General features: G+C 38.6%; 1 protein-coding gene across 1 annotated transcript; it reads left to right on the forward strand.

The window, feature by feature from the left end:
• Positions 1 to 537: 537 nt before the first annotated feature.
• Positions 538 to 13,435, forward strand: GFPT2 (glutamine-fructose-6-phosphate transaminase 2; the record flags this gene model as incomplete). The annotated part of the gene is made up of 18 exons (XM_010078930.1): positions 538 to 645; positions 1,280 to 1,378; positions 2,044 to 2,169; positions 2,752 to 2,810; positions 3,320 to 3,454; positions 4,993 to 5,054; positions 6,602 to 6,681; positions 6,973 to 7,090; positions 7,671 to 7,834; positions 8,477 to 8,572; positions 8,678 to 8,775; positions 9,181 to 9,301; positions 9,608 to 9,765; positions 9,902 to 10,016; positions 10,606 to 10,733; positions 11,424 to 11,591; positions 12,013 to 12,174; positions 12,765 to 13,435. Coding segments are annotated over 18 exons (2,042 nt in total), but the record flags the coding sequence as incomplete, so codon positions are not given.
• Between the last annotated feature and the right edge of the window lie 1,808 nt (positions 13,436 to 15,243).

A 15,243-nucleotide genomic window follows, 5' to 3' on the forward strand; every position in this document is an offset into this window, starting at 1 on the left:
TGTTTTCTTCTCCATTCTCTTCCTGAACTGTTGTATACGGGATTAAGCTGGAGCCTTTCAGAAATAGATGTTGTGCCTAGTACCTACCCATGGGTATTTAAGGCCATGACTTTATTACAAAAGTCTCCTTGTGTTAGTACTGGTGAATATATTCCTTCTTTGCATGTCTAGTTTTAGATCTGGATATGGAATAGATCACAATGTTCCCATTTTCAGCTGTGGTTTTCATGAAAAGTAGAATTTTTTTAAGCTTCCTCAGCTGTTTAACTCTTGGTGGGTAATATGAGGAGAGTAAAACTGGCCAGGAAAGTGTATGTGTTGCGTGGTGAAAATGAAGGTCCTGATTCCTTTGCTGTATTTGAACTCTTTCCATTTAAAAACCCCATGGGAAGAATTGTACTAAATGGGAGGTTGGGTCCCCCTAGAACCTCTCTGTAATGCTAATTTTAAAGGGTTTTTAATTGAGTCTGAAGGGATGCAAAGTCTAAAAAACATCTTTGCTTCTTTTTTCCCCCTTCCCCTTTTTTCTTTAAACAGGAATTTTTGCTTATCTAAACTACAGAGTGCCTCGGACTCGGAAGGAAATATTTGAAACCCTGATAAAAGGATTACAGAGACTGGAATACAGAGGATATGACTCTGCAGGTATGTAAACTAACTCAACAAATTAATTTTAGCTACTTAGGTGACTCTTTGGGTACTTTCAACTTCTGCGTGTTGGGCTTCTCTTTTTTTTATTATTATTTTTTTTTAATCTTGCAGGTTAAAAGATCAGAACTAATTACCTTGATTCTTGGAGTTTCTTCTTCAGCTTTCCTCAGGACTTTAAATTAGGTGTTTAGCTCTGTAATCAGATACTGGTTGAGGTTTAGTACACACAAACAAAACAAACAGTGTGAGGAAGCAGACCTCCATACAGGGTCATGTAGTTTGTGCCACAGCCTTTTTGTGCACGAGTCCCAGTGAAAGATAAGGAAGATTAAACTTGTCTTTAAATTTCAGTTGGCTAATTTAATCAGACAAAATGTACCAGTCTGTCCTCAAGCAAAATTTGAGATGGCTTATGTATATTTTCATCTATGCACTGGATGTAGACTTCATCTAGTTTGATGTCAACATACAGTCAGTCTAGCGACAGACTTCAAGTATGTCCCTTTGAAGGATAATTTTAAAATAATTGTTTCACTGGTGGGTGCTTGTCTGTATTTTCTCAGCCTGTTTTTTCATCCAGTATATATCACGCTTTAAATAATACTTGTGACTGTGTCCTGTCCTGTAGGAGTGGCAATTGATGGAAATAATAATGAAGATAAAGAAAGGTTCATCAAACTAGTTAAGAAAAGAGGAAAAGTAAAGGCCTTGGAAGAAGAGTTGTACAGTAAGTGTCCTAAAAATTACCCCTTTACTTTGGCTTCCTGCTCATATATCATCTGCACCTCAGCAGACATGAAATTACAGTCATGATTTTGTACCAGAAATAACTGCACTGTGTAATCCAATGGCAGCTAAATTGTTTTTGCCCCCCAGATCTGCACTTGAAAAGCAAGCTGATCTTTAGGTGTAGTGCTGTGAAATTACTGGTTTACTCTCCCCTCTTTTTGTTGCTTCTTTGTTCAAGATCTGGGCGCCCGTGGTGCTTTACTTGGATGATTTCTGTGCTTCGTAGCTGAAATGTTGAAACATGGACTCTGACAGAATTTATGACCATTTAAGCAGCTGGCTGTCTTCGCAATCTGCTTTATGCAGTGCTTCCATCTGTGAAGAACTGAAGTTGTGTTTTAATAAGTTTACATTATAATTTGTAGTAATGTGGTCCGTTAGCCTAGCTGTTAGTATTGGCTGAAAACGCTCGAGTCTTGGCAAACAAAGTTTTAATCACAGTAGCTTGAACTATCTGAAGTGTAATGTCAAGAAAGCAAATGGCTTAAAAGAAACCCAGACTTTAGATTTTTGTGTGCAGGAATTCTCTTAGTGTTTTACTAGCTCTGTGTGTGAGAGAGAATCAATTTTAAATATTCAGTAAATTGAATTTCTAATATACAGAACAAGATGACCTGGATTCAAAAGCAGATTTTGAAACACATTTTGGAATTGCTCATACACGCTGGGCAACCCATGGAGTACCAAGTGCAATAAACAGTCACCCTCAGAGATCAGATAAAAGGAATGGTATGTAATCTCTGCAGCTCTCTGGAACTGTATGAATCTGAAATGGTTGAACCCACATAGTACATATGTACTCTCTTCTTACTAGTGTTCTGGTATCTATTTGGTACACTAGGGCTAAGCTGTTCCTATTCTAGATCTAGGTTAGACACTTTTACAATAGAACAGCCTCTTCTGAGGCTAAAGTAACACTCAAAGATTGAGATCTGTTTTCTGAAATTTGGCGAGAGTTAGTCAAAGGAAAACATTCTTCTTTTAAAAGGTAAGAGTCTGAAAATAGAAGTGCATCCATATTGTCTGAGTGGAAAAAGGGAGATTTCATATAATTTTTCACTTGAGATGGCTTGGTGCTGTTTTACTGGGTGTAGTTTGAAACTGTCGTGATGATTTGGAACAACCTTTGTATGCCTTCAGAATTTGTCAGCTTCTGCTGTCTGTTGTCTGTGTTACGATAAACTGTAGGTCTGAAAGCTATAGCAGGTAGTTTCTAGTGTACTTCTATGCTTTTTTGCCCTCTAATTTTGTGTTCCAAGTTGAATATCTTAATTTTCTGTTACTGATGATATGTATTTTTTTATATTTTAGAATTTGTTGTGATCCATAATGGAATCATCACAAATTATAAGGACCTGAGAAAATTCCTGGTGAGTCTGCGGCAACTTGATTCTAAAACTAGAAAGTAAATGTCCCACCAACTACTGTCAGATCTTTCATGACATTGTTGGCATCTGAATTCAAGTTTCATTACATTATCTATAAAATTGTAGTCTGAAGAAGTCTGCCTAATAAACATACGCAGGAGCTGGTGAAGTACAACGTGTTCTTGTAAACCTAAATGCAAAGTACTTAACGAGTAGAGTAGCAATTTGTGCTCAAATTCTTTGAGAGGGTGTATGGAGTGGGCTCCCTCTGTCTCTTGTTGCTTGACAGATGCTAAGCAAGTCTTACTACATGTCTTATTACAATATTTCCAAAAGAGACAGGATAAGTCTTTATATTTTGTCTCTGGTGATATATATATTCACTAGTCCAGTGTAGTGCTCCAAGCAGTCTGTCTTACTGTGTGGTTTCTGGTGGGAGGCAGCTGAAAGGCTCTTCAGTGTTTCTTGCCTGAGGATGAAAACACTTTTTACTCTTCCATATGGTATTTCAGGAGAGCAAAGGCTATGAATTCGAATCTGAAACAGATACAGAAACGATCCCCAAGTTGATCAAATACATGTATGACAACAGAGAGAGCGAGGACACCAGTTTTTCAGCCTTGGTAGAAAGAGTTATTCAACAGTTGGTAAGTGGGAAGCTCCTTTTTTCCTGTACTACAGTATAAGCTATTTGTGGGGTTCCTTAGTATTCTGCATTTATGCATTTAGATCCTCTGTAGGAGTCCTTAGAAGGTGCTGCAACTAATGCTTTTCCACCTCTAAACAATGTTTGATAGACCAAGAAATTAGATTAAAATTTTGGAAACTTCAAAAGCTTTTCAATGGTAAATTTTTAAATTCACTAGCAGTGGTTTTGTTTGGTGGTTTGGGTTTGTTTTGTTTTGTTTTTAAGCAAGAAGTTATCACAGTTTTTTAATGAAGCAGGTTAATTTAAAAAAAAATTGTAGGAGCCTCTGGGGGTTGAAATCTCTCATAAAGGGCAGTGTGTTCTTAAAGGCTATTCTGGTCATGTTAAAACACTACTGTGATTCAAGCTTGTCTAGTAATATGCCTTGGCTCCCGTATTTGGAAATAGATCTAACAAGCTGTACTGCTTCATGGTATAGCTGGTTCCCAAATTGTGAAGTGGGACTCTACTGTTACTTACTATGTGAATGCTTAAAAACTTCGATAGATGCACTGCAAACTTGGAGAAAGCTTGCTTTGTTTCTTCCCGCAGTCTCTGGGCAGATGTTTTTCTCCCCCTTCCTGCAGTTTCTTACACTCTCTTCACCTCCCCTCTCTCCTCTCTAAAGCAGCTCTGTAGGATTCCCCTAGAGCAGGGCTGGAACACACACAAGTGAAGGCCTGTATGGGTCAGGAGGAAATAGTGGTGCAGCCGCCTAGCTGAAGGGAAAGGTGGCTTCACCAGACCGCAGAACAAGAGCAGAGTAGTCTCAGACTGGAGTCCTGTGAGAGTAGTATACATTACCATCTCTGTTCTGTTTGCAAGGTCAGGGGGCTTTTGCTCTTGCTTTTGAAATGCTCCTCGAGTTTGCAAGCTGTGTTGATATTATAGAGTAGTTGGTTGTGTGTTCCTGTTTTTGTTCTTGTATTGTGGATTTCAGGTTTTGTTTTGTTTTGGTTTGGTTTTTTTTTTGGTGGAGGCTGGTTTTTGTGTGGGTGTGTTGGGTTTTTTTTTGTGTGGTTTTTTTCTTCCCCCCCCCGCAAATACATCAGTGAGAATTTACTGGTTGAATTGGAAGTAGTAAGTCCAAAATTGTAGCTGAAAATGCAGGATAAAATGCAGCTACGTGCACGTTCGTATTAGATGTCTTACTAAAAGTAAATGTCTAACAGTCTTCATGTTGGTCACAAGTGATATCTCAGAGATTTTCTTAACCCTTGCATTGGAAGGTGTTGTTTTTATTTATAAAGAGAGGCTAAGTGCTCGCTTCCTGATCTTCCAGCTGTTGCACTGCTAAGTATGTGTTAGCTTGTTCTGCACCACAACCAATTCCTTTAAAGGTGCAGTCTGCTCTCCAGGAAGAGACTCCTGATAGCAGTTAAGAGCTTTCCTTCACAGCCTCTTCAGGAAGAGGGGCCTCAGTTTAATGAGATGCAACTAATTGAGATAAGTTGTTTAGGAATTTTTTTTTTTCTCTTCTGTTTGCATGGTTTCCAGGAAGGTGCTTTTGCATTGGTTTTCAAGAGCATCCATTACCCAGGTGAAGCTGTGGCTACCAGGTCAGTAGAAGTCCATTTTATACAGAATTCGTGCTCTTTTTCAGTAAAAAAAAAAATGCTAACATCTCTTAAAAAAATACTAGAATACTGATGTTTAAAGTGCTTTATTAACCAAGACTCAGAAAGTAAGACAGCTGCACTGGTGGAATCATTGCGAAGTTCAGTAAAACTCTGCTGAGCATCTCTTCAACTGACTATTAAATATAACTTAATTTGAGCTGTACTGACTGTAGGTCACAGAATTTTGAGAGGCTTGTGTTGATTCTCTATAATCTTTAACTTGATTTTAATAAATTAGCTGTGGCTGCTCTTTGGGGATGGTAAAGACAGCAGTGAAAGGTAATCAGATGAGGTTTTCTTGCTTCATGCAAATACACTTCCAGTTGGAGATTGTCCAAATGACACACTCAGAAAAATGCACCACTGACAAACTCATTCCTGTAGTCAGTACTTTTATCTGCTACAGTGTGTCAGGATAGAAGCTCAGTGTGTCTTCTGTTTCTAAAGTTACATTAAGAGCGTGCTAAAGTTTCTTGTATGTTAAAAAGGGGAAGGAAAGGGTTCAGCGGTTCTTCACATTGAATAAAGACTGAGAGAAGCATGTTCAGGCTGGCTCAAATGCCATCATGCTAATAGGTTATACAAATAGTGTTCTATAGCTGTCATAGCACTTATGGGTTTTTTCTGTGTAAGTTCTACTTTTATTTGTGACTTGGAAAACAACTTTCAGGAAATGTAAAGATATTAAAGTAGCAAGTGAAGTAGCAGTGGGAGTAAAGACTCTTTTATACTACAACCAAAAAGCCCATTGCTTCTGTGGTCTAAAATGGGACTACATTAAAATTGTGAAAAAGCTGTCTGTATCATTGCTTTAACTGGAGTACATCTTCTGAAATGAACTATTCTATATGTGGTTCAGGTTTGGGTTTTTAGGAGTGAGGGGATTAAGAGAAGTTAAACTTCTAGTCTGAGGTGTTGGGGGTTGAATTACTCTTTTACTGTGAGACATTTTTTTAAATAAGCTCTTCAGTGTGGCACATGACCTGTATAACTAAAAAGTTATCTTAGTATTCTACAGTTTCAGAGGTGCAGTAGTGATGGTTGACATTTCTGAATTTAAAAGGCTCAAGGATGGAACACTATTTCAGCAGTAGAGAGTGCTGGAGCTTATTGCTGGCTCACTTCAGAGGCAGAGTAAGCCTTGTTTAGAAATGATATTGGAATTGGTGCCTGTGCTATGCTGTTTTATGATTACTGGAAGGAAAACAGCTAGCTCATATACATTTTCCTCTACCTGGGTGTAGTTCATGGGGAAAAAAATCACCAAGGCATATGGTACTGTGTCATATAATAATGCTTGGCGAATCTTACAGAAACAAGCCAAGTTTATATAATAAAAAAAATGTGTGTGGCTTTGGGATCAGGGGTGAGGAGGATCTTCCTATTAAGGAAGCTAGATGGGATATTGTCTTTCAGCTTCACAGATGTCCTTTGGCTTCTTTGTATGCACATTTCTCTTTATAACCGTGAGTGTTTTCACTTTGTAGGAGAGGGAGTCCTTTGCTCATTGGGGTTAGGAGCAAGTACAAGCTCTCCACTGAACAGATTCCTGTTTTATATAGAACATGTAAGTTGATAAATCCAATTACATTATTTTTAGAAGCTAAAATTATTGTTACTTTATGATGAAAAATTAGGTTAATTGGTATTTGTGCTATAAAACTACCAGCTGATGCCCCAAATAGCTTCTTAGCTGGGGGTATTCTATTTTTGTACCGCTGAATGCGTAGTTCACATGAAAGTACCATCTCCCCAAAATACTTGTTCAACTGTGATACTTTGAACCTGTATAGTCTGTAGTCTGTAACTTGAACAGCTCTGGTTTTGAATTTGAAGTCCCATTTCTTGAATTTAATAGGCAACATTGAGAGTGTGAAGAACATATGCAATTCACGAGTGAAAAGACTGGACAGCTCTACCTGCCTTCATGCTGTTGGGGATAAGGCAGTGGAATTTTTCTTTGCTTCAGATGCAAGGTAGTGTGAGAATGTTTCTCAAAATATTGTTTTTGTTTAGAAGTGAGATAGTTCTGGAAGTCTTATGCTGTCTTACTGCTGTACAATGCTTTCTGATAGGATAGCTTCTAATCCAGGTAATTTCATAAAGTCCCCAGGCTAAGGTACTTGAAAAGATGTGGAGGTTTGACATCAGCATTTGAACTGCAAACAAATGCAGTATCTGCCAATTCCTAACCTCTATGTAAAATACATCCAGTGTAGGAGGTCAAGTTGGGTACAAATAGACACTATTAGACCAGTATTTGGGCAGACTATCGGTTAGTCTGGGTTTTGGCATTTTTACCCAGCTATCAGAGGAGGAAATAGTGCTGTGGTTCCAAACTTAGCAGGAACCTGGACATCAGGTACACAGTTGTACAAGTGCAGGAGGAGCAGCAGATGGAGCCATTTCCTTTAAGATGACTCTATCTGTAGTTATGTCCAAAAGGAAGATAGAAGTGGGGTTGGAAGTGCTGTGTGGCATTTTAATTGCTTTGAGGAGTGCTGCTACCAACTCTTACTGACTTAGCAAGTTTCTCTTGCTTCTGTTTTTTCTTAGTGCTATAATTGAGCACACCAACAGAGTGATTTTCTTAGAAGATGATGACATTGCAGCAGTAACTGATGGGAAGCTTTCAATTCACCGTCTCAAGCGTTCAGCTAGTGATGATCCTTCCCGGGCTATCCAAACCTTGCAGATGGAATTACAGCAAATCATGAAGGGTGGGTTGAAACATCTGTAAATGGGTATTATCAAAGATGGATGATTACTGGGAGCTGGCAATTCCAAGCTTTAAGACCAGGCTATCCATTTTTAGCCTTGGAAAAGTGGTAGCTGTAAATGAGTATTATCAAAGATGGATGATTACTGACTGTTTGTGTAGTAGATAAGGCAGAAAACTGCAAATTTGTTGTGAAAAATGACCTGATATCAGGCTACTTTTACTGGGAGCTGGCAATTCCAAGCTTTAAGACCAGGCTATCCATTTTTAGCCTTGGAAAAGTGGTAGATACTTCTATTCATTTCAATATTGAATGAAAAATATAAATAATGTTACCATGTTGTCAATAGTTGTTGGCAAACTTTGACTGTAAACTAAGACCTACTAAGACCTGAAATGGAATACAGAAGTTTCCTTAAAAAGGAATGCAGTTATCTTGTCAGTCTTGGGAAATGAAACCAACCTAATAGAGAGGACTACCAGTCCCTCCTTTCTTCTCACCTGTTCCTAAGCTTTTGTTTAAGCTAACAAAGTCAACTTAAATTAGCTTGCTACAACAGGTTGTCCTAAAAGTTCTCTTTGTAACTCTATTAGACTTCAAATAACAAACAGAAGCATTGCCATGTAATGTTTTTCTAAACAGGTAACTTCAGTGCATTCATGCAAAAGGAAATTTTTGAACAACCGGAATCAGTTGTCAACACGATGAGAGGCAGGGTGAATTTTGAGAGCAGCACAGGTAACTCAGAACATGCATTCAAGCTGCACTAAGCTTGCAAATTTTGAACATACTAACTAGAAAATAAAATAGACTGTTGATATATGCTTCTTTGTTTGTTTACAGTTCTGCTGGGGGGGCTGAAGGATCATTTGAAAGAAATTAGAAGATGCCGAAGGCTGATCATTATTGGCTGTGGGACCAGTTATCACGCTGCAGTAGCTGTATGTTTGTCCCTAGCTGAAATGCATGTATAACTCCTAGGTGCTGGGGTTTTAGACAACAGCTCTTCATCTGCTTTTCCTTCTGGACCTCAAACTTTGCCTTTCATTGAGGGGTCTCACCCTTTTTTTTTTTAGTTTTCCTTTGTGCCACATTCTTAATTAATACTCCAGTACTGTTACCTACCATGCTAGAAATTAACCTTTTTTCATGTTTTTTAAAACTCTGGTGAGCTGTAATTATCAATTTTTGGGATAAGAATCCATTTAGATTATCTCTGACTCTTAAGACATCAAGACTTTCATGGGTCATATTAACAAATTTTGTGTGCTGCTTGAATAGGATTATCTCTGACTCTTAAGACGTCAAGACTTTATTAACAAATTTTGTGTGCTGCTTGAATACAGACTCGGCAAGTATTGGAAGAATTAACTGAATTACCAGTGATGGTGGAACTTGCTAGTGACTTCCTGGACAGAAACACACCGGTGTTCAGAGATGACGTGTGCTTTTTTATAAGTCAGTCCGGTGAGCTGCATTTACTGTTTGTCTTCAGTTGAATTAAAACTGCAGAAAAATTTTAAAAAGCTAATGATATATTACGTTCTGCATGTTGTAAAGGAGGATGGTGGCTAATGAGCCAAATTTGAAAGTTTCTTTCAGAGTTGGTTCAAATATATAGACAATGAGGGAATGCTGGAAGATTGCTTTCAGTTGCATTTTGCATTGTGGAAGTGTGGATGCAGTTATTTCTAAATAACACACTTGTGTAGAATTTTATGCTTTTCAGGCTATCCTCTGTCAACCTGAAGTTGAGATGTAAATGTTTTCCAGGTGAAACTGCAGATACGCTTATGGCCTTGAGGTACTGTAAAGAACGTCGTGCTCTAACCGTCGGCATCACAAACACAGTCGGCAGCTCAATATCCAGGGAGACTGACTGTGGTGTGCATATCAATGCAGGACCTGAGATAGGTGTGGCAAGCACAAAGGTAATTGCTGTTCAGTGTTTGACTCTCATACTTCACCCCTGTGGAATCTTATTAAAATTTTAATTGTAGCACTTCTAACTGAGATCATACTAACTCTCTGCAGACTTAGTTGCTAAATGTCTTGTCTTGTCTGCAGGCTTATACCAGTCAATTCGTGTCTCTTGTAATGTTTGGCCTAATGATGTCTGAAGACAGAATTTCCTTGCAGAAAAGGAGACAGGAAATCATTAGTGGACTAAAATCATTGCCAGGTATATTGATATTTTGGGTTTGAGGAGGGTAGGGGATGTTTAATGGGCAATATAAAATAGTACTCAGGGATGTTTCTTTCTTATTTGAGTTTCACTCTCCCTCTCCTCCTGAAAGGTAAACAATGTAAGAAAAATGGACTATTAGTCTCTACACTAATTGCCAATTTTACAAGCACCCTTGGCAGGAAGATCAGAATTTTCGTGGGTTGGGTTTTCTAATTACAATAAGGTAGTTTTGTATGAGATCACTTGATCTCTTAAATTGACAATTTGAAATTGTCTTTCACTTTAAATCAGGATGGATGAAAGGAAACCAATTCAAGGTGACTTTAAAATGGATGTTCACAACTTCCTTTAGAAATACAAATGGGATGTATGAGCACTGGTTAAACCAATAGTTGTTTTAAATTTCTTACTGTAACTAAGGCTAGAGAAAATATCCTTAAACTGCAGCCAAAGCTGCAGAGTTAACAACTGAATTATGTTAAGCATATTTGTTCTAATAGATCATTAGACATCCCACTACAAGCAAACTATTTTTTTCCAATTAAAAAAGTTTTTTATGTGTGCTTTTTATGTGCCCCAATAGAGATGATTAAAGAAGTCCTGTCCTTGGATGAGAAGATACATGATTTGGCACTTGAACTGTACAAACAAAGATCGCTGCTGGTTATGGGTCGTGGATATAATTATGCCACCTGTCTGGAAGGAGCTCTGGTAGGAACCTCTCAATATTGTTGGATGTTATTTAAAATGAGCTTTGTGGCTTCTGCAACAGAGTTTATTTCTAATATTTCATTGCAAGTTAATTCTGCTGTAGTAAAACTGCTATCTATAACTGAAAGCATTTAGTCCTGTTGGATTGAACACATGCATAAGGTGAACCTGAATATGATATCAATTTCTTGTTTCTTTCACATAATAAATGCAGTGTTTAGTGAGGGTATTAAAAAAACAAACAAACAAACAACTTAAAATGCTGAGCCATTTGAAAATAACATCAGAAAAACACAATGTGCTGATGTTCATGCAGGAAACTTGTAAATTATATTATGAACATCCTGGTGGAATGGATGCATAACCATCTCATAGAAGTTTGAAATGTTAAAGGTAGATTGCATTAGCCAAGGCTGTGCTGGGTATTCCGTGTTTAAAGTTCCTGTTGATTACTCCATTTCTTTATCTGTAAATATATGTGCAAGGGCAAGCTCTGCTTCCGCCAGGAGCCTGCTAGAAATCCCAGCAGACAAGCTTGTCTGTTTCCCTATTAACTGATCTTTGAAAATATCAACCTAATACCGTATGCATGTATTTAAGTGGCAGATACACAGCCTTGGTGTTTTGCTTCTTGTGGCTTTTCTTTCTCATCTGATTTACTAGTAACTTGATGGTTTTGGGGTTTTTTAGAAAATAAAAGAAATCACCTATATGCACTCTGAAGGTATCCTGGCTGGTGAGCTGAAACATGGGCCGTTAGCCCTGGTAGATAAACAAATGCCTGTAATCATGGTGATAATGAAGGATCCCTGTTTCACCAAGTGCCAGAATGCTCTGCAACAGGTCACTGCTCGACAGGTACACTGTTTAATTAATGCAATGTCACAGGGAAGTGCACATTGTATTGCTGCTGACTGCCTCAGAAAAAGGGTGTATTGGTAATTTTTGGTTTTAATTATGAAATTATAAATAAGGTGCTGTATCTGCATTGTAGGTTGTCATTAAAAGTTAACAGCAGTAGTGAAAACTGATTGCATGTGGGTGGGTGGTTTGGTTTTTTTGTTTGTCTTGAAGCAAATGGAATAACTTTAAAACTCCACGGGGTGAAAACATTCAAGTCTCACAAAACAATGAATAACCAAGTCATTATGCAAGACTGGCATTGTCTTTGTTAGCTACCTGGGCATCTTCAAGCATGCTGCAGGCACGCTGTGACGCAATATTTCAAAGCAGTCCTAAGCCAGCTCTTCACTTAACACTGCAAAATTTTATTTTTCAGGGTCGTCCAATCATTCTGTGTTCTAAAGAAGACACAGAAAGCTCAAAATTTGCCTACAAAACCATTGAGCTGCCTCATACGGTTGACTGCCTTCAAGGAATCTTGAGTGTTATTCCTCTCCAGTTGCTTTCATTCCACCTGGCTGTTCTCAGAGGATATGATGTAAGTGCTTTCTATATTTAGCACTCCAGTTACTGTACTTTTGAACTTCCTCCTAACAGCGTAGAGTAAGAGACGCAGTTATATGGCCTATCTAACAAAGAACTATGAAAATATTTGGTGGAGCTTATATTGACTGTGGTAGTAGAGGTGGTATTTCAGTGACAATTCTTCAGCTTTACATGTTTTTTAATTTGTATCTTTCTAAAAAATTGTATTTGCTTAGTTTGATTAGCTAAGAGTGAAGACAGGACTTTTTCAGAGAACTAAATCTTAAAATGTGATATTGCACTTAAAATAGTTCAGTGCTTTTTACAGCTTAGTTTGTTGGCGCTGGCTAGGTGTGTCATTTGGACCATTGGAAAGGTACCCTGTGCAAAACAAATATGTATTTGTTAGGAGGGTTTTGGAAGCAAGGATGAATTCAGCAGTGAGTCATTATCTGCAGATCTATAGTCTCTTGTGTGTGTTAATGTGTTTAGAACAAAGCAGAACTCGTTAGGAAGTCTAAAAAAAGCACGCTAAATGAACTGTCAAATGCAGAATGTCAGTATTATTCTGTCAGATACTGAAAGTCTGTCTCTTCATTCTAGGTGGACTTTCCAAGAAATTTGGCCAAATCTGTTACTGTAGAATAACAGCCAAGAACAGCTGATGGTTTTGTCACCAGACCTCTGAGTTATACTTGTAGAAATGTGTTGTTCTGAATCGATAGGTGTATGTTTTTCTAAAGAGAATGACAGTGCTAACTGGAAAGTGTCAGAAGGATTTATCTTGCAGCTTTAAAAGCTTTTGATGTGCCTTGTACCCAAGTGCTTTTGCTCACAGCAAATATTCCTCTAAGTCCTGAAACTGCCAAAGGAGATGATAAAAATTGTTTACACATGGTATACCGAATGAACTTTTCTACTGTGCAATATCTATATACAGCTCTCTTCAGAGTAACTGTGAACATTTTTTTTAGCCTACACTGCTTAACTAGTTTTAAAGATATAGTATTTATAACTACAATTGTATAGCTTTTTTTAAGTTATTTTTTTTAGTACATTGCTTTTCTGTAGCATTGGTAATGCTCAGAATGTAAATACTGAGCATGTTGACACTTTTGTACAGTTGTTAGGGTTTTTTTCTTAATTCAGCCTCAAACTGGAAATTTGTTGTCCCTCTTTCTCCTCAGCTTCCCCTCCCTCCTTTGCATCTGTGTTTTGTATTTAACCAGTCTTCTGCAAAGCTCTTCTGTGGCTGTAAATTCCCAGCTATGTTTTAAATTTCTGCTTCCTTCAATTACTTATTTGAAAAGTCAGAGCAACATTTTGTTTTGTATGCAATCCCAGCTCTTCTTTGTGTAACATATACAGTGCAACAAAATAAGAGAACTGGATGTCTTTCAAGTGATACTTCTGCTTGAAGAGTGTACAATGAAATTAAAAGATTATATAATTCTTGTTTGGTTTTGTGTTTGGTTTTTTGCTTGTTTTGGTTTTTTTTTTTTTTAACTTGATGACTCTTCATCTCAGGTCTGAACACAGACACACCACTGCACTACTCTGATAAAAGCAGGAGAGATAGTGTTCTCCCCCAGAGTTCTTTCCTCTGTTTCTTGGGTTAGTTCTTTCTGTGTCACACAGGTCTGCCAGGTGGGCACACCTTACTTTTCCTTCCAGCAGCTGTGTTTCAAAACACTGTGCCAGGTTTGGATGGATGTCTTACTCCATATCACCATCTTCCTGAAGCACATGAGTACAGGAGAATTGAATTTGGTGACTCTTCATCAGTGTTTTGCCAAACACGCACTGATACAGCAGCATGTAATCTCTGCTTGTCATAAACTTGAATTTAATATGGTATCTAAACTACAGATACTGGAATATATAAAAAAAAAAAACCCACAACACCCTATACTGGCAAATAAGAGAGTACTAAGTACATCTTCAAGCTAGGAATATTAACAAATATTATATATTTGCAAAAGCACCCTTTGCTAGTTGGAAGCATCTATAAACCTCCAAGCAATAAGGTAGATACTCACATGAAATTCTCTGCTTATTTGTTATTTTGGAACAGTCAGAAATCATAATATTCTGCATTTTATTAACTAAAGCCTTGACTAGTCGAGTTTTCTTTATGATATTCCTCTGCAGGCTTGCTTCTAAATGGAGACATTTGAACGCTTATGTAGGTTAATAGCTTGAAAGTGTTACGCTAGCTTGTTGTAATAGGAGCTTCTTACTGGAAGCTGCTCTCTTACTTTTTATAACCATATAAAAGGACCCAAATCATAACGAAAATCACAGCGATAATCTGACCTAGATGCCAACTATAACTCTGTATCCAACATGTTTTAGTGAGTAATGCAAAGGCCCCCTTTGCTGTCTGTCTAGAATTAGTACCCTCTTCACATGGAACAGGGGAGCTATTAAAGGAAACTGACACCACCTAGTCTATGTGATACATTAAACTGATCTGTTAACAAATTTACAAGTGTGTTTTTCTACAATCATGTATGAGAATAGAAATCACAGAAAAGAAAGCTCCTCTAAGTCCTAGGAGAGGCAGAAAAATACACTGAGGTTATTTTTAGTCAGCACCTGTTTTAACAAAAACACAGTCCTAACAGCAAGGCAGGGGCTATGGTAACATATAGAAGGCTGGTGATTTTTCAGGAGGGTCACAAATAGTCGGGCTACCCGAAGAGGGAATAAATCCTGTCCCTTCTGCCCCATCCCCCGGGAAAAGCCGCCTGAAGCCCGTGCCCCCGCGCCGAGGCCATCGCACACCCCGCGGGTCAGGGCAGCGGGACCGGGCGCTCTGTTGTCCTCCCAAAGCGTGGAGGTGAGGTGGCCGAGTGCGCTGCGGTGCTGTGAGGGCTGCCGCTGGGCGATGGCACTTGGCTGTGGCGCTCTGAGGCTTTCACCTCACCGAGCGCTTCTCCCCGCTCCCTGGAGCAGGGCGGCTGGCAGGAACCCACGCTGGGGAGTGGGGCCACGGGCACCCATGACGCAGCACTGCCGTGAGGTAAGATCATAAATACGGTGACAGGTTGACGTGAACGGTGACATCACGCAAGAGGGC

This window comes from Pterocles gutturalis, unplaced genomic scaffold, assembly GCF_000699245.1.
Source record: "Pterocles gutturalis isolate BGI_N339 unplaced genomic scaffold, ASM69924v1 scaffold7681, whole genome shotgun sequence".
NCBI classification, from domain to species: Eukaryota; Metazoa; Chordata; class Aves; order Pterocliformes; family Pteroclidae; genus Pterocles; species Pterocles gutturalis.